The sequence below is a fragment of the Notolabrus celidotus genome, chromosome 11, assembly GCF_009762535.1.
Source record: "Notolabrus celidotus isolate fNotCel1 chromosome 11, fNotCel1.pri, whole genome shotgun sequence".
Lineage (NCBI taxonomy): Eukaryota > Metazoa > Chordata > Actinopteri > Labriformes > Labridae > Notolabrus > Notolabrus celidotus.
The window spans coordinates 18,805,758-18,826,239 of NC_048282.1; the positions used below are offsets into that span (position 1 = coordinate 18,805,758).

The following is a 20,482-nucleotide window of genomic DNA, read 5'->3' on the forward strand; positions in this document are numbered from 1 at the left end:
AACTGAATCTTCCATGCTTTTATTAAAAACAATGAATATAATAAAAGAAACTCTTTGCTGCTCAGTTAGATTCAAAACTTTGGCTTTGCAGAGACAAAGAGTGAATTACTGTGGCTGAGGGGGGCCTGTGGGCTTACCCTCAAGCTGAACTTGTTGTAAGGGGGATGAGTGTATGAGGCATCACTGTGGTATGAGGTGAAACACTGACTGGATGTGATGGCTTGGTATGGCAGACCTCCAGGCCATCATGGATCATGAAATCCCTCATTACTATCTGGCCAACCCTCTCTATTCCTCAGCTCTGGATTTTAACTAAAACCACATGTTATGGACGCACTGGATTCTCAGATCGTTCTCTGCAGTGTATTTAAGTCATGTGCACTTGTGTGTGCCGGTGTGTGGGCAACATTTAACAGCATTACAGGTGAAAAACACACAAGCTTCCCTATAATTCTCCCCTCCTGCAGTTGCAGGTAAAAGCTTTGCAATCACCTTAAACAGTTCTGTTAGGAATACGACACAGTAAGCGCATTATGAGTCACAATTTTCTTCAAATAGCACTCACCCTCACCCTGCACTTTAATGCAGGCCTGGTTTATGGACTCCTCAGTGCCATAAAGAGGAGAAATATTCTTCTTCTTTCTTTCTTTACTTTATAACAAAACATCTGTTTGACAAACGCTCAGAGCAGCCTGCAGCTCTGCAGCTGGAAACTTCCAAAACGGAAAGAGAGGGAATTTTGATCTTGGCCAGCAAAGGAATGGAAAGCACTCACAATGGCATCTTCATAAGAGATGATGCAATGTGATGGCCTCTCTTTAGGTCTACAGTACCCAAATTATCATCTAGTAACAGGGGGCAGACTCACAAATCATATCTATATGTATCATGGACCCATGGAGTGTGTAATGTGACAAAGTATGATGGAATACTTAAAAGGAAATTCAGCACTTATACTCCACATTATCCCTGAAATACTATGATCCAGTCAGGCTTTTTCTGTTGCCTGCCCTTGACGCTGCATCCCGTGGAGTTTGGAGAAGGGTCGGCTGGTCCCTGCTGATTGGGGGAGTTCTGAATACCCCACCCAAAATTAGGGGGTCTCTATCCAGCCAACACCCACCTCTTAGTGAATACCGACTGCATTACGTGTTGCGTGGCTGACCAGAAACATGTGCTGGTAAATGTATATGTAAACATGCTTGCTGTTGACGATCAAGCTCAAGAGAAAAGAGAAACTTTATATTTTCTTTGGACTTAATGTCTTGCCTTGTGGTGACTAAGCAAGTGGCATTTTACTTCGACCCCATCCAAAAACAACAGGTGTGTCGGAAAGAGTGAAAACATGCACAGAGAGAGGTTTTGATTTCCTGTTTCTTCCTTCAGAAACTTTTCAATAAGACGAGACCACATCACTGGGAGGCTCACTTGAAAACATCAGAAAGCTGAGACACATGTGTAACATGTTGCCATCACTTTACACACATGGAACATACATTATTCCTCCTCTGATCTGCTTTATATGAAACTTAATTAAAAGGAACGCTGTTTAACTATTATGGTTGATACAGTAGGAAATAAAAAGCACTTCCGTCTGCCAGCGCTTTGTGTGGGTTTCTCTGATCTGAGCAGCAGAATGTGCCGCAAACATGCAACTGGGAGCGGCTTATAATGTGGTTAACTTACAGGGATGTATCACATTGGAAGAGAAGTAAATACTTTACAGTTTTTAAATGAAAAATGTGTAATGTGATTGTCTCCATATTCCATTTGACATTCATTCTTTCTTTGTCTCTTTGTTTGTTTTTTTAGATGAAACGCGGCCCCTGTCACAGTTAAACGTGCCCCTGCTGGCCCCGGGGCCCCTCCCTACTCTTACAACCCCGCCTACTCCACCCATGGACACCCCAATGCCCTTAGTGTGCCCCCTCCTGCCCACCTCCACTCCTCCACTGATCCCCCCCTCTTCCTCCTCCTCCTCCTCCCCTCCTGGCTGCGGCAATGGCAGCGCCAACTCAGAGCAGCCCGGGACTGGACCCCCTTTTTCAGGGGCCGCTGGGCCACCGGCCTCAAGCAGCCCGTCCAATCCGGAGACAGAGGAAGACAAGGCCAAGAAGCTGCTTTACTGCTCACTGTGCAAGGTGGCGGTCAATTCCCTGTCACAGCTGGAGGCTCATAACAAAGGTGAGTTCACCTTCAGTTTCTGATACTTGAAACTGCTGTAAAGCTCCTGAACTTTGAAGCAATTAGCGGACAGTCAGCTCACGAGGTATAAGTGTCACTGTTAATGAAGTTTGACTTTTCAGAGGAGGAACTTCCTGCTCATTGTGGCTTCCTCTCTGTGTACTGAAACCAAACAAGCTGCTGTTGTTGCTGGAAACAAAGTGTAAACACCCTGTTTGCCTGATGGATTTTGCAGAGAAAGACCAGTATAGCATCCTTTTTATATGTCTTTGTGGCTTATTAAAATGTTATAACAATGCTGTGAAAACATTTAAGAAAACTAGGACAGTAGTGGTACACTGTTGTATAACATAAATACATTTAAAGCTGCTTTGAGGAACTTTTGGTTCGTGACAAAGGAGTATGTCATTTCTCTTTACTGATTTTGTCCTACACTTGTAAATAGTGTAATTTAACCAAAATCTCATCCTGCTTCCTTTAACATTCCAATCTATCACACACTGACAATCTTTGCTGTTGGAAAAAGGCTGTTTTGACAGCATGCTGTCTTTCAGCTGACACCTAACTCATGTCAGGGGTTTTAGACATTTCACGTAGCTATATTAGAATAATGATTTTTTTATGCTGATGGTCTCATTTGCTATTTGCACTCATAATGATGAGGCATTAAAATTATTTTCAGTCTACTTCACAACAGCTTAAAGCTCCTCACATGAGCTTTAATGGACTGGGAGAAAAACTTAAAGTGGTCCACTTAGGAGAAAGAATTTACAGGAATGAAAACCCTGTTTATTTCCAACTGTTAAGGAAAGCATGAAGGATATTAACATTTTTTTTAATTAAAATACTTTTTTAGCTTATTTAGAATATCAAATAATATCATGCACAGTGCAACCCTCTCAGTTGATCACTTGACTGTGACCCAACAGAGGGCACAGAGAGGATCACTGCTCAGCAGACAGATGATCTGTTTGACTCTGACAGTCTCAACCCATGAAATCAAGCACTCATCTTCTGGTTTCAAGAGCCCTGTTTGTCTTTCTCTCCTATCCTGCAATCTACTAACACACCCCACTTTCTTCACCCACACAAGACATGATTATCGAAAAACAAAACTCTCCCACACTCAAACATTCATAAATTGTCTTTTCATTTGCTGCACACTGCATAAGAACTGTTTCCTCTAGCCCTGAGGCCTTCCATAGTTGCAGAAGAGGATAGTTACCATTGCATGAGGGATTTAATCTGGGGAATAAAAGAAAAAGAGGGATGTTATGTGGGTGAGCTCACTACACAAAAGCAGCTTCGACATTGTGTCAGGCAGCCTTCACACATGACGACACTTTCTCAGGGCTGCAAACAGCCCTCAGGTTCCCTCTGCCTGCTTTTATCCATCATGTCCTGCCAACAGAGCTCTCCTTTTGACCTTGTTTCCCTCTGAGGACATGTTGTTTCTGCTGACCTCCAGTCTTTATTTTAGGGTGTTATCCTCCCTCCAACTCATGGAGAAAAACACAACACACAATGAGGGACTGACTCTGTGTAACTTTATCCGTCTTTCCTTGAGTACTGCCTCAGCCAGCTGAAACAGACTTGAAAGCAGAAAACAAATACCTCTTAGATAAAGTATTTCACAATAAAAGTGCAACCACTGCCACCATCACGGTTAGATTAACCATGCTTTGTCATGAACTGATCAAAACAATACATTTGTGTTACATCTGCTGTTTACAATGTACATGCACATGTAAGTATAAAAGTAGACCACACTAACAGAGGCCACAGTCTGCTGTCAACAAACTGGCTGCAAAGTCCATACCCTGACTGAGAGTTGAGACAGTTGAAGCTCAATGACGAAAACTATCTGGAAGCAATCATACTTACTCATTCTAAAAATCAAAACTCTGCATGTTAGAGGAGTTCAAAAACAAAAGCACATGTCATGCAGACACCGAGATATTATCAGATCGCATGGCCCAGAAAGAAAAACAGAAGAGATAAAAATAGATCAAATATGATGTAAATGTGAAGTGATTTCCACATTTAATCGATTGTTTCCTTTAACCAGTTGCTTATTTTTGTGCTTTTAAAATTGCCTTGTCTGCTTGTGTGTTACTTGACACTGAGTCAACTTTATAAAGACAAAAAAGAATCCACTGGGCCATCTATTGTCAGACCAAAATAGAACAAAGGAAAAAGAAACACCCCAAGAGCACATTTCTGGCCACGAGCGAAATCCGTCATTCCAGCCCCCTTCTTCCCCAGTAGAGGCCATAGCCTCCATGTTCCCCTTCACCCACCACCCTCCCCACACAAACACTCTCTCCCTCTCTTTGCTGTAACCTTAACTCTGTTCAAAGGGGGTTTAGAGAGTGACTAAAAGTCATAGCCAATGACAGCGGGATGTTTTACTTTGAGGGTTCAGATGCATACCAGGAACAGAGGGCAGGAAATTGGGGTGTTGAGGGGAAGATCAAGACTGACTTTTTTTTTGTTGCCAGAAACGAAAAGTGTGATTTTTTTCATGAGAGGTTTTCTGGCACTCTTAATTTGTGTGCTACACTGCAGACCACTTGTAAGGGCAAGTGATGTACCTAAGTTGTGGAAGGATGGTTAAATGAAGACAATTATCACTTAACAGAGAAAAACTACATGTAAACCAGGAATGAAGGATATTGGGATTTTTTTTAGCCGGTACTGATAACCAATAATAATGCTCATGATGGCCAACAGGCTACTGATAAGATTACCATTTGTTTCTTACATTTTTGTATTTTCAAATGTGTACTTTATGCACACTTAAGGGTAATAAAAGCTAAGATTTAGATACATACTAGAAAATGCATATATTTAGATATCCTATACTTCATTTTAACTGAAACTACTATTGTTAACACTAAAAACAAAGTTCTGACTCTTTAATCATCATTTAGCTTTTTTTTTTTTCCAACTACAAACCAGAGCACTCCTTTGCATGCTATTATGTCATCTTCATATTTAATTGCATCCAGCCACTGGGTCATCAAACTAAGTATACTTGCTGGACTAACATCAGAAGTCCATATGTCTGTGGTAAAGCTTATGTTACTGAGGGTGTCAATCAGACTGACTGTGTGAAGAGATTCCATCAGTTCTGCAGATCTGAAACACCTGTAGAATCAACACTAGGGCACTGGACGTTATTTTATTGTGACGGTGCCTTCTTAGGTGGCTCAAAACATTTCCCATATTCCACACAGAATAATTGCTGCATGGTTTGCAAATTGCGATTGTATAATCTTCGTCTGAAAGAGTGAAAAACATCCACACTGATGACACCATTTTTATTACTAGCTTTCTGCGGCTGTGCTTGTTCTTCTCCTGCATGTAATGGGAAATTGCATACCACCTCCTACTGTGTTGGAGTGTGTAGGCTAGGCTTGTTAATAAGTACATTAAAACAAATGTATTGTTTGTTGTTATCAGATTGTATTGTATAGTTGGAATTATAAACTATGATAAAGTATCTCTCTGTCTGAGGCCAGCTATGTGCCTGGTAAATTCAAATGGTTAGATGTATTTTATTAACAATATCTGACTTTGTAACTTTTCTAAGTTACAAAATATTCATCAAACACTTTTTGAAAATCATTGTTTGAAACATACCTGGATTAAAAGTGGAATAATAAATGATTGACAGAAATATGATGGTATCAAATTTTACAGTAAACACTGTAAAACTTATTTAAATAAAGAATTAAAACATCTCCATGTGTTCCCAGCATGGCCAGCTTCTAAAGCTGGATGTAATGGTGCTATTTCATCACATACATATGTAATGACACTGTAAAAAGACAGGTGTCATAATCAGAAGCTGACTGCAAATCCATCCTCACACCAGATAAATCTGCTTCTCATAATGACCTGGCCCTAAATTTTAAAACTTTGACATTTACTGTAAAAGTTATTGGTCTTGACAGTGTGGGCTGAGTGGTTCAGCTCTGTCATTGATGTTGGCACTTGTACTGAAATAATTTACTACACTTCACACTTTATGATCTGACATCACCCACTCCTCTGAATTAAAAACATTATCAAACAGTAAATGTGGTGTGGACAGTAGAGAGGGCTCTGAGTTCATTTCATAGAGCACAGCTGTGTCTGTTTGCAGCCCTCTAGTGGCAGAAAATTAGCACTACAGCTTAGTACGGGTCAGTATGCTGTGCATATGTGTTAAGTTATTGGAGAGTAAAGCCATTCCTTCTTCTTATTTTATTTTCTGCCTGATATTCATCACTGTCACCATTTCTCCATCAATGTGTTGCACTGCAGATAAGCACGTTTCCAGATTTATTTTACTTCATACAGATGGAAACAGTATGACTCATGCGTAATAGACTAAGATTCATATTCACTTTATTTATTTTTATTCTGAAAAATTATATCTAGATTCTAAGGTAGCTTCAGTTTGGTTAATAGCATTGCTGACCTATGCTTTTTTTCTTTCTTGTGTGTCTGTCTCTCTGCAGGAACCAAACACAAAACTATCCTGGAGGCACGTAGTGGGCTGGGCCCCATCAAGGCGTATCCTCGTCTGGGCCCAAAGCCCAGTGGAGAGCAGGGAGGGGGGCCGGTGGACCCCAATACTCAGGAACGAACCTTCCACTGTGAGATCTGCAATGTGCGGGTCAACTCTGAACTGCAACTCAAACAGGTGAAAATTAGATACCACTGAGGGCGTTAGTACAAAAACTATACAAACACTACTTTTACATATTCATGTTACTTTTGGATTGGGATTATTTTAACTTGTGTTAACTTGTGTTTCTGTGTTCTTTTCTTCAGCACATATCAAGTCGAAGGCACCGGGATGGCATGGCGGGCAAGCCTAACCCCCTCCTCAGCCGGCACAAGAAGCACAGGGTTGCTGATCTGACGGTAACCTTTCACTCTTTAACTCTGACTCCTTTGACTTAGACTGCAAACCTGAGAGCCAAAAATCAGATGGGAAGGGATAATGGAGAAAATGAGCTCCGCGAGGCATTAAAAACTGTTGATTTGATCATTATAAATGCTCTTATTTCAAGACCGCCCTCCTGTAAATCTCTAACTAAGATGAAACATCTGCATTACAGCATTATGGTCTAAATCTGTTTCCCCTCCATGTGTTTACCATCTGGAGTTTATCATTCTCATCTTTCTCTTTCTCTCTCTTCTCTCTTTGTCTGCAGTCTTCTTTGACCTTCTCCAAGGATCTCACCAAAGCTTTGGGTGCAGGGCTCTTGCCAAACCCCTTGGCTGTTGCTGCAGCGATGGCCGCAGCAGCGACCTCAAACCAGCTGGCTCTTCGTGCTGCAGCCCCCGCACCCCATCCACACCATCACTTATTGCAAGGCCCACCTCTCAGCCACGCCATCCTGAGACCAGCCCCCGGGCCTATCCGTACCACCCACGGGCCGATTCTCTTCTCTCCATACTGACACATCACCTTCTGACCTCGGCCAGTCAGGAACAGCCACTCCAAAAAGCACACTGTGAAGATATGAACATGATCAACAAACAGCAAAATGATAGGGGACTTAAAAAAAAAAAAAACATTTAGAAATCAAACTGAGAGAAAAACATGGGAAAGGAGCAGAGGACTGGAGTAGAAAAATATCTCTCTTTCTTCCCTTTACCTGAAACTCTCCTTTCATTTCAAAGACTTCTGAGTAGATGGAAGGAGGAGAGGAGAGATTTTCATTATGCATTGAATTCCCTTGTACATCTCTCACCTTCCCTGGTCCCTCCTCCTTGCACTCTGGCCCCATCAAGGCCGCCTCAAATTGCTACAGAAGAAACACAAGCAGACCTTTCCAGAAACATTAATCCACATGTAGTTTTGCATAGTAATTACGGACCAGGTTGGGTTCCTCCTGTCATCACAGCTCAACGTGTTCTTCTCATCCTATGCACCTCAAAATACCAAGACAATAATGTTATGTCAGTAGGGTAGCTGCTTCCATCGGTCTTTGCTGATAGCGCCACAAGTAGCCGTGGCGGCCTCCTCGGTACTGTACATGTCCCCTTCTGCGCCGGAGGCCAGCAACTCTTCAGTTTGTGACACTAGGTTGTCGCTAGGAACAACATGACTTCGGCTGACAGGCAGGTGATAGCCGCATTTGAACATGTCTGATGGTTGTACAATAGGGGTGGGGGGTGGAATGGAAGGGGGGGGGGGTCAGAGAGCAGAAAAGTGACTGTGGGGGATTGCACTCTCCTGTCATTTCCCTGAGAGTGTGAGGTGAGAGGAGGGCTGGCATGGGTCAGCGGATGGATTCACCCCTGGGCAGCATGCAGACGAATGCAAACGAATCTGTGTTTTAAAATAGACATTACCAACAAAAACCTGCTGCAGGGCACATCTGCCAACCTCTATAACAGTCAGAGAGGGGCCTCACTGAAGGGTGAAACATGCAGAAGTCACATCTATACTGTACTGCTGCATTTGATCTCAAGCTTGGATTGTGTTTGATGGCAATACTAGGTTGTTTTTTTTACAGTAATTACAGATACTGCACTTGTTAGAGCACAGTCCAAAGCTGTACAGTGGCACACTAAGTCACTTTTAAAAAGAAACAGTTTGAAGTCATTGCATCCTGGTCTTTATTCACTGTGTGGGTGGGGAAGTATGAATAAGGTGTGACCCTGTGCACTGATTTATTTATCTTGTTACTGCATGTAGCCTCGCAATAACGTTCTGTAGGGTCAGGCCTCTGCATCATCGGGTTGAACTCTTCCATTCCTGCCCTGCCCTGCCCTGCCTCCTCCTCCTCCTCACATCTTTCATATCTAAAGGTTCATAAGAGTGTAAAGTAAAGGGCATGTCGACACTGGCAAACCATAAATGCTCAAAGAAAACAAATTATAGAGAGGAAGATGAAAGCCAAACACATTCTTGGAGAAATTTGATCTTGAGCGGGAGTGACAACCGAGCCAGTAGCCCAGCGAGAACCCCCAAGAGCGGGAGAGCAAAGATGTCCAGCTCAAGGCATCCATCAATACTTCCTGTCTTACAACTGAAAGCCATGAAATGCACCATGATTTGTTTTCTCTTACAAAGAATGGTGAGCACTTTGTTTTGTTTGGTGTAGGACTGTTTGGTTTTTTTCATTTATATCACACATTAAAAAAGAGCAAAAATAGAAAAGACAATAAAAATATTTTTGTAGGCAGAAAAGGTTAATAAGTGCAAAGATGAAGGGAAGGGAAGAAAAGGGTGGAATCACAGTTGATAAATCAGATACTTGTCGATTGAAAGCAGCAATGGGGCGCCACAAAAGCTAGCTGAGCAGCAGCAAACTTTCACCCTCTTCTGAACGAGGTGTACACTGTGCCCTTTCATTGAGAAGCAATGAGCTCTAATGTCTTACCTTTGTCTGAATATTGCAATGCAATGAGCAATTTTTATCAGAGTGACTTGTTATCATTGTGACATGTTGTGACATGTTGTTTGCAGTCATGTGTAAACTGGGAGCAGCCAGCGATTAGACTTTTCTGTTCTTCCATGTGGAGTTCAAGCCCTCGAACGGACTGAGAAAAGGACAGAGAGAGTGACAGAGGTGTAGCTGGGCTTAGGGACCGACCCTTCATATTAAAGGGCCTTTTTAACTATGGTATTCTCTGCTTGGGGAACAGGGTACAACGCCAGGTATCGAGGGATTGAGGCTAATTTTATGAGTTGGACTCACTGAGTTGCTTTATTTTTTTCTGTGTGAGAAATGTTTTTTAAGTGAAAACCATGAGGAACATTATCTATGCCATTACTTAAAGAAGAAGCTGGCTTGGTGTCAACTTCCACCGTTGTGCTCTTTTTTTTCCTTTTTTGTTGCTGAACAAAGCATCTAAGCAGAGTTCAGTTAACGAGTGAGAAACTATTCCAGGATCTGTGCTCTCCTACCTGTTGGTGTGTGTACCATATGTATTCTAGTGTGTGTTGGGACCTGCTCTCTCCCCACTTCCCACCAGATACAAAGGGCAACCTGGACTTTTTAAGTAGCCTAACACAATAATGGAGACAAAACAACCCTGCACATGTTTGGTTTGGGAAGATTGATCAATTATTCTGGTTTCAATCGGAGACTTGATCAATGACTGAACCTAATCAAAGTACTGCAGTCTTATCCCTGGTAGGTCAGCCAAGTAGCAGCACCACTGATATGTTCATATTGTCCTAGATATGTCCATGATGTGGTAATTCCTACTGATTCATCCTCATTATTCACATTTGGGAAATAAATGTTAGATTTTCTGGGCAGATATTTCATGTTAGCTGTGTTTAGGCTACTAGCCTTAGCCTTATTCTGCCCTAAGCCTCTCCCAGAGCAGAGAGAGAGATGGAGAGGCTATGGTGTAATTTTGTCTTGCCAATAAAGTTATTTTTGAATTTCATTGTCAGAGGGGACAAAGAGTTTGTATGGCGAATTGTAGCAATACCTGACTCATTCTGGCTACTCTTGTTTATTGCAATAAGAAAATTAAACAATAAATGTGTATGTGAGTAAAACATTATAAATGTAATTTAAATGAAAAAGAAACTTTATGGTCAATACTGTTGGTATTGAGAGAACCATGGTGGGAAAAAAAAGTAAATGTCAATAAATCATTAAATGAAATACAAGTCTACTGTTTTTTTCTGAAACCATCAGGTGCAACTATTTCTATTCATTATCACTGCTGGTAAAATATGAGAGATGTCTTACACTGTATCTCTTATACATACAGAGTTCAATCTTTCAGTGAATCATAGTCCTTGAAAGTCTTATTCATTATGTTCCCAGAATAAAATGCACCTTAAAACCTTTTCACTCCCTTTTAGTAAACACTTGTACAACTAAATAAGAAACCGCATTTGATGTCATTAAGAGCATAAATGTAGAGAGCTGATTGACAGGAGCTAATGGACTGGCTCATAGATTTTTTCTTGTCTGGTCATGACATAAACTATAGCTTAAAATACTGCAATTACATGGCTTTTAGTTAGTCACAATCCTCCTCCAAAAATCTGAAAAATCATCATCCCAGTACCCAATACAAATAGAAATTATGTGTTATGAATTTCATGCGATCAAATGTTGACGTGGAGGGTGGGAGTTGGGAGTTGGGGTAAGGATTGAGAGAGAGTTAAACCAAAACATGGGGCACAAGCTGAGCTAAGTTAGGCAGTCTATAAACAGAGATTCTAGCTCTCAGCGCATTAATAGGTTCAACCATAGACTTGTGACCTCACCCATTGGTTTCTGTAGCCCAACGATGGAGGTTGCCATGTTAAAAATGCTCACTCAACTCCACTTTTGGTCGACCAAGCAAAAGACAAAGTGGTGAAGTTGAGGCAGGCCTTTAGCCTCCAGAGTTACAGTGTGACCACCTGTCAGTCATGCCCCTAATTATACTTAGTTAAAACTTGTAGTCTTAATACCTTCCAAACCAGTGAGTCATAAAATAATTTACGAATCGTGTGTACAGAAATGGGCTGCTCAGACCAAACCCTTTTTTTTTTTTTTCACCAGGCTGTGAACATGTTTATATCTGCTGCTAAAATTGCCTTTTTAACATGGGTGTTTTGGTGCCAGCCTCCAGTGGGCACTTGAGGAACTGTGTTTTTTACCGCTTTCACATTGGCTATGTTTTCTAACGTTGGAGTTGCCACTTTGGTTCAACCCCATCCTTGGCCTTTTGATACAAAGGCCACCCTTTCTCTTCTCCTTAACACGTACTCCAAAAGTGTGGGTCCTTACAGTGGCAGTTTACCACAAGTGAAATCTGGAATCAAAGAAGCTCAATGGAAAAGAAAAACAGACTAAAAATGTTGATATCTTTGAAATTTTTACACTATTTTCCAACTGTTACCAACATTTTCGATTTATAATAGAATTACCGTCCTGAGCTAAGACCAATGACAACAAGAGGAGGGGTTAAAATCCCCGATGTCAAAGGATAAGCCCAGCCTTAAGCCCCACCTCTCTCCAGTAAATACTGTAAAGCAGCATGTACATTGCCATAGCACAAAAAAACTCTGCTTATTTGATGCATATTTTGATATTGTGAGACAAAAAATATATAATTGTTCTGCTCGTACGGACAATACAACTTCTACAAGACAAATGAGATTGGATTGAGAAAACAATCTAAGCAATAATTTGTGTTTTCAGTCACTTCTCAACACGGTTTGATCATTTATTCTATCCCATTTCTTTGACCTGTCTTTGAAGATTCTTGTTATTGGTGAACTTGCTGTTGTTCTGATCAGGATTTGAACGTCATCGTCTGTATATGGGACAGGAGAGCACAGCAGTACACTACAGACTCACAGCTCACACTGACTTATTGCTATCGTTAAATATAGCTATAAATAGAAACGTAAAGGAGATGCTGTTGAAAGTTTCAATCTTCTCTTTAAATTATTTGCCAAAGGAGACCTAACCAAATGATTTATTCAATTAATAGTGAAACACTCCAAATACTTATTTTCCAATTATAGAACAGAAAAACAGCAGCAAATCTTCATTGATGGAGAGCTAGATCCATAATTTTGTTGGCATTTCTGCTTATGAAATAAATTAAAAAATAATTAAATTTTTGAGGAATGGAGTTACTTGTTGTTAAATGGAGTTGTTGACTGTTTTAGCCTGATAGGGATGTTTATGAATGAAAGTAATTGTGTGTGAAATCAATGGTTCTGTGAGTTCCACAGACTGATATGAAAAAAAGAAATCTTTTACGTCTCATGAATTACATTTTTTAGTTTAGTTAGGGCAATGTGGTGGTGATATTTTTAAGACATTTGAGATACAACCTCTGGAAGAAATTTTAAACTCAGGCTGAACCCTCACAACCAGACAAATTTGAGAACTCACACTTGTTTCAATTTGAGGTAAACCCCTTTTTTAAAACAATAATCATTCTTACGGTTCAACAGATGATAGATTTGACAGTTTTTTGTGGTGTACAAATTTCCTTTGTATCCAGAGGAATCATCATTCCAGTTCAGGGCTTTCTTCTATGGGTTGGATCAGTTTAACATTTGTTGCTTTCAATTATGTGACCATGCAATATTATTTTGTAATTTCTCCAGCTGAAATATTTGCAGAAACATTTTCTCCTCTTTCACATCTCAGCTGCTGTTAGGCATTGCTGAGTCTCATCTGTGAGCAGCAGATGAAGCAGATGCAGCTTGCAGGACCAGCAGCTGACTGGTGCAGCATTGTACTATCTCATAAAGAGCAGCATTGTACTGTCAGAAGAGCATTGCTGATTTCCTGTTAATGACTTCATGCCATTTCCCAAGGATTTTTTCTCAAACATTCCCAAAATGAGAGAATGTTCACCAGCAGAGCTCTGCATCATGTAGCAATAAAGAACTCAGCCACTAGATGGCCATACTGCCATGACTGGGGAGCATGTCAAACTAATACACACATCAAGTGTGTGAAACACAATGGGTAACAGAGTGATGACAACTAATAATAGAGGACCTTTCATATGATTCACATGTTCTGAGTATATACAGTAGTTTGCTGTATATAGAGCTACCCTTTCGGCTCCCTGAATTAACTTAAAGGAACAATTCATCCGCATATGGCACATGGAAAGGCCATGTGCAGATTTGACAGATGGTTGCTGCTTTATAAGTTCTTTATTGCCATGCTTGACAAAGACATTGTAAAACCAAATGACCCGTACAAATTGGCAGCATGTCAGAGAAAATGAAAAAGAAAATGCCACCAATTAGGCACAGGTCTTCTGAAGTGTGTCTGTATGAGGAATTTCAAAAGTTTGTATGAAAAGACAAGACAGGAAAATTTGTACTTGACAGGAAAAGTTGGGAAGGTGGGCAAGTTATTAAACCATATATTTTTACTATTGCCTTGTGTACAGTGTTCGTCACATAATGAATTTGATTCAACTATTCAAAATGTGCATGTTGAAGATTTTTTAAAAAAGCTTACTTTTAGTTATTTTGTTGATTGCTTGGTGTCCAAAAACAGTTCAATAATTGTTGAATTCGTAATGAAGCACCCATCAAAGCATTTTTTTTTTCTGGCTATTCAATGTCCAATATATTCGATCCAATACAACAAATAGAAGTTCAGATAGAAGAAAAGAGACCATGCACAGATTTTTTCTCTTTTTGATAAAACTCTGTACCTTCTATGAATCACGACTCCTGAAAGCAAGAGCTTAATGGCATGCAGCTACTTTCACACTTCTTCTTTTTTTTTCTTGAGAGCTCCATGCATTGAGATGTGGCAATAACACAGTGAGATGGTCGGCCAGGGATCTTCAAATGGAAGCTGAAGAGGGTGTTGAGTTACCTGCACTTTTCTCTAAATAGAGGTCTGCACCTGAGATGAGTGGGCATGTTCTTTTGCTCTGCTTTTTTCCCACCTTTCTATGCTGGCTTCTTCTCTTTGTGGAGGGTTTTTGCATCACACATCTTGTATGTGATGGGTAAATTTAGTATGAGATTGATTACTGGATAAGATGTGAAAGCCTGAATGTCTTGGTAAAATCACAAGGAAAAATCAATAAGCTGTTTTTCCTTATTTCTGAATACATTATTTTGGACAAGTCTGTCGCCACAAGAAATAAAAGCTGTTGTGAAAAATGATTAAAAAATGATAAGAAATGCAAAAAGGAAATGTTTGATAAAAAATATTTGTGATTAAAAATAAAACTGTTAGTATATCTATAACCAACTTTTCTTATGCCTTTTGTTGTTCCCCATATTTTTCACACAGTCCCTGTGTTTGCAACAAGTCTGGCCTCCTGAAACTACAAAGAAATACGAACAGCAAAAGTGCTTTCTCTTATTTCTAAAGGATCTGTTTCCCACAGTTTCCTCCATCTTTTCTTCTTCTTTAACACTTGTCGTGATAGCTAACCTTGCAGCTGCCATCAAATTGACAAAGGTTTCCCCTAGGGTATCTTACAGCTAGCTGGGGCTTAATCTGATTGTCAGAATGTCGTGAAGGCATGACCCACTTATTAAGGTGTCAATCTGACAGGCCAAGTGTAGGCAAAGTAAGTTTCAATGCACATGGTGTATATATAAATGACTTATTTAAATCATTGTGAAACATTTTGTCTTTTGTAATGTTTTATTGCACATGCTCTTAAAACAATGATGATGAAATTACAATTTATTGTATATCCCTATTAGCTTACTCAGTGACAGTCATTTTTGTCCATTGCCCCTGTTAAGAAATGTGTTTTCATTTGTAAATCATGAAAGCAGTCAGTTGCCACCAATTTAGCAAGCACTGTTAACTTCTTTGATTTAGTTTCATCCACAAGTCTAGGATTCTTATTCTTCAAAATAATGCTCTGCTGGCATTTGTGATGTAGTTGCCATCAGTCTGATTAACTGCACCTGTATGCTTAGCATGTAGGCGGAAGCCCAAACTTAACTTACTTCTGTGATATTCTTAATTCTGTTTGACACAAAATGCATATTACTTTTGACTTGTCAAGTGAGTTCTCTGGGAGTTATTTCTTTAAAATGAAGCATGATATTCAAAAACGCAGTGGTTACGATAGTTTCCATCACAATGGTAGCAGAGAGCAGGGAGACACTGTGACAGATTACGGTGTGCTGAAATGGACAAATTAGAGTGTGATAAAGAAAAAATAGCATGTTAATTTTGGACCTTAATCCCATTGTGAATGATGTGTAAACTCTGACAGCCTGAAAGAAACACATAAACATCTTTGAGTAATATTGTTTTAGTAGTAACTGTAACCTTACTACACAGATTACATTTTTAGGTTATTTATATTACTTGAGTTTATTACACCATGACATGCTACTTATTAAGATGTGCAGTGCTTTTGTTCACAGCAATTTAGGTGTGATTAATTTGAAGATTACAACTCACAATTTTTCAATATTCTAGTGTTGGGTTGTGAACATTAGTTCCTTCCTGTCATTGGTTCAAGAGGGACAGGTATGGGTACGGTGGCCATGAAGGGCAACACATAACAACATTTCACATAACTGAAAGGGTAGGGACAATACTTCTTGTTTCTGATTGGACAGAACTCGACAGCTCAACGTCATTTCCTGTTTCTGTTACTACTTCTCAGTTTAGTCCCTACAAGAATTTTAAATTGAGTTTGAAGGAACGGAAGAGCACCTTATATTACCTAACCCTATACCTGAGCATGTCATAATATGTAGTCTACACCACAGGCGTATCAGGCTTCATTACATGTGTATCCTTTCTCAAAATATTTCTTTATTATTTCCAACTGCTCTTTCATTCCTTCCAACTCAGTTTAAAATGTATGCAGGGACTCTGTTGATAGGTAATCTTTGAAACAGGAAATGACGTCGAGCTGTTGGGATCTGTCCATTCAGAAACAAGAAGTGTGGTCCGTACCTTTTTTCCGTTTCGTGAAATATTGTTGTGTTTTCTGTAATGTTGTTGTGTTTTGTGAAATGTTGTTGTGAGTTCAACGTATATGGTTGTGATATCGTGGAGTGACTTGTGCAGTTTAAGTACACTTTTATTGTTATGATCTTAGAATGAATAGCTATGCTGGACTCTGCTGTGTTGATGTTGATCACAGTTGAATAAAGAAGATTAGTCTACGAGGAGACATTGTGGCCCGCTTATTATCCAGATAGAAGAACTGGACAAGGTTATTAACCAGGAAACAGGGTAACAGTATCATAAGCAGGTTTTAAAACAATATAAAAAAGATGTAACCACTCTTTATTAAAATTGGTGCACTGAAAAGTACGGAATATAAAAATGTAAACTGTGTTTCTTTAGCTGTTAACTAAACAGGGCAGAGAATTTTGAATTGTGGGCGTTAAACTACTATTGGCAATAATAAACCTTGCAAAGCAGAATGAATCATATATCAAATATGAGTGTATAATTTGAATACAGAACATTGAAGGAGGTTCACGGTTAAAATGGAAGAGGTGAGTTGTTCTTTTGAAAATACATTTATTCAAGCAGAAAAAAGTTTGAAAAGCTTTTAAGGATTAGGAAATAAAATGTCACGACAGCGATTAATTTTTATGAGATGTCTTCTGAGCAAATAGATGTCACTGAGTGAAAGTGTGTACACACTGTAGGCTGCATTTCAACTCCAGAGTGAATTAACTAGAGCGTGTGTTCACAATACAAATTGTCAAAATCCAAAGATAATACCATATCAGATGCAGAGTGAGATGGAGCAGGACATCATTACCATGAAAACAGATATCTCTCAGTGTAAGAGCTGAGATGAATCCAGGCGTGTGCTCTCTGTCTTTATCCACAAACATGAGTTGGCAGGTTCAGGTGCATCAGTAAGGACATAATTAACGCAGGCTCTACAGACAGTCTGGGAAGACAGAGGAGACACAGCGGGGTAATCTTCTCCGTAATCTCATTACCCTCACTTCTTGCAATATTGTGTTGAGACCAACTGTAGAGCTCATTCTTTTCACTTCTGCTTGTCGTTGTTTTCAAATGCTCCATGATGTTATTACCTTTTTGCAGGTACTCAGGCTGTTAAACCTGGTACAAATTACCCATTAGAGGATACTCACAGACTACTAACATGTGAGACTCTCCTTTATTCTGCCTATCTGTTCAGTCTACACCTCAATATCTGAATTAATGAAAACATGCTCCTACGAAAAGCATTTATCAATCCTTTCCCTTGATGGACAGAAACCTCACGACATCTGAGGAAGACAAAAGAGCGATCAAACCGGTTACTAATATCTTGAGTCCTTTAGGGAAATTAAGTCAATTCTTCACAATCCAACAAATAACTTAATTCCCACTCTTGGTCACATGATTTTGTTTCCATTCCCATAGGTAATCTCTTACCATGTCACACAACATTCATTGTGGTGTGGGGAAGTAAACCTGGAGTCTAAAGCTGCCATTAAGTGCTCTAAAGAAACTCACTTTACTGTTAAAATATGTCGCTCTTACTAGGCATCTTATTAATATCTCAGCAGTGTGAGGGCTGAGTTGACAGCGGCTGGGTGGCTCAGTTGTGTTGGCATGGCAGCAGCTGGAGACAAAAGCAACAACTGTGTCAGAGCAGTTTGCAGTCCTTCATGTCAGAGTAGGCGGTCAAGGCAAATTGTCATATTGCACTGATTCAGCACAGGCCATGGCTGGACTGAATTTAATTAACTAGCTATGAAGAGCTTCTCCAACAGCTGTGAGGAGAGTGGCAGAAGAAAATGAACACAGTGTGCACTGATTCTTGTCCTTGAGCAAAAATAGGACTTCTAAGAAGAAATCAGATGTACTAAAAGTTATTCCTCTACAAAATATCTGTCAAATCCAAGGAATTCAATCTTTTTCTGAACTACAAATATGAAGTTGAGCAGTAGATAGAACAATCACATACGGAGTTCATTATTTGTTTTTGGCTGGATGGTTGTTGGTTTACCAAAAAGAACTGATGGCAAAGGTGTGATAAGTTGCATGAGACATTTTGTTTTTTTTATGCTTTGGACCAACAAACACAGAGAAAACATGATCAAGAGATCAAGGATATTTTGATGGAGCTCTTGGTTGGAGCTAGCATGTTCGGCTAACTGAAGGTAAACCCACAAACAACTGCTTTCCTGCCTTTATTTCAAATACAGGCTTTATGTAAAGCAGTAAACTTATCCTTGACAAACCCTGAACCAAACTGTAAGTCAGATTGAAAAGAAAGAACACTTCTTTAAGGGGCAAACATTGATTGTAAAATAAGTGGACTTGGCTTCCCTTAAGTCTTCCACTGGATTGTAGACCACTATCTATCTATCTATCTATCTATCTATCTATCTATCTATCTATCTATCTATCTATCTATCTAGACCAGCTGATATACTGTCAGCTTAAGGGCAAAGTGATGCACAGATGTCATTCAGAGACTGTGATGTATTTAAATACATTCTATGTAAACCCTGGAGCATTTCAGGAAATGATGGTGATGAAAACGATTGAGAAGAAGTGGGGGATGGGGGAATGTTGTCACTGCAGCTTGATGCTCAGACACTGGATGTTATATGAAAGATGGGGTGCCACCATTAATTAGATGATGAGTTACTGGCGGAAGGAAACAAATAATGTTGTCATTCAACATAATCCTGTTGTGACAGCCCCAAACTAATTATCCCTCTGTCCTCTGACGCCTTGTATCCCTTTCTTAGACCCAAATGCTATCTCACTTTTTCAACTGATCAAACATTATATTGATTGCTATAATTGAGGTACTACTTGAGCTGTGATCATAGCTTAATACCAACCTTCATACAAGTGTTCATATTTGAAATAAATTATGAGAGTTGGCAGAAAGGACCCTCAAATATAAGAGAAAAATAAATGTAAGGTAGGGGGATGTATACTCTACTGGTGCTAATGGTAAGTGTCTAAATTGGCCAGCATATCAAAGTAATGAAATAAGGTTATCTTATGCAACATTGCCTTTCCTGACAAAATGCAGAAAAATGAAGTTGTTTAATATTATACGCTACATACCTAGGTAAGTTTTAAGTTTATTCACTGGAAAGTGACCAATTTTTGAATGCGCTCAAAATAAAATCAGTTTGCAAGCATTTTTTAAAATGATTTATTCTTTATGTATACTATAGTCCTGCCATGCACAAATAATCAAAACACATCACACGCCCACAGAACATAAACACTTAAGTGATCAGACAGCTTAAATAAAACACACAAAAAGTCGATGAAAAAATGTTAATCTATATTTTTATATTTATATATTACCACTTAAATAGATTAATCTCATCAACTAGACAGTCAGTTTGCCTTTGACCCTGTATTTGTAGATACTGTATTATCAAAGATAAATCCCTGTTCATTTGTTAAAATTAGAACATGGCACTATCAGATAAAAATCTCATTTTCCCGTCATTCCAGATTTATAATGAATTATAATGACAGTAATTATCAGATAGTGATGTGCAACAGGCTTATAATGCGCTCCTCTTGCTTACAATAGACCCTAAATGTCCTCCTCCTGGTATCTTATCAGTTCTTATCACACTTGGCCGTCTGTGACATCCTCTGGCTCAGACGGTCACAGTTCCTACAGTAAGTGAGGTGGAATAAAAGTGGAGTCCATCCATCTGCCATGTCGATGACATTCTGCTAAGACAAACCCCAAACACAATCCATAATTTTACATGCACTGAGCAATTGGCCCTCATGTCTAGCGTGACAGCCGCGGTGCCAGCTGTGTTTACCGGGACACCGTGTGTTATGAACGTAATCACTTTACCAGCCCCTGCCTGCCTGTTATGGATGGC

At 39.6% G+C, this 20,482-nt stretch overlaps 1 protein-coding gene across 4 annotated transcripts in view; it reads left to right on the forward strand.

The window, feature by feature from the left end:
* Positions 1 to 10,817, forward strand: part of znf385a (zinc finger protein 385A) — a 75,456-nt gene extending 64,639 nt beyond the window's left edge. For 2 of the 4 annotated variants that reach the window (XM_034694903.1, XM_034694902.1), the window contains 4 exons: positions 1,813 to 2,184; positions 6,693 to 6,877; positions 7,009 to 7,101; positions 7,395 to 8,348. In XM_034694903.1, the coding sequence (XP_034550794.1) occupies positions 1,813 to 2,184; positions 6,693 to 6,877; positions 7,009 to 7,101; positions 7,395 to 7,643 (899 nt within the window). In that variant the 3' untranslated portion in view covers positions 7,644 to 8,348. Of the gene's footprint in view, positions 1 to 1,812; positions 2,185 to 6,692; positions 6,878 to 7,008; positions 7,102 to 7,394 lie in introns of all 4 variants that reach the window. The other 2 variants (XM_034694901.1, XM_034694904.1) reach the window with 1 other exon arrangement.
* The last annotated feature ends 9,665 nt before the right edge of the window (positions 10,818 to 20,482 follow it).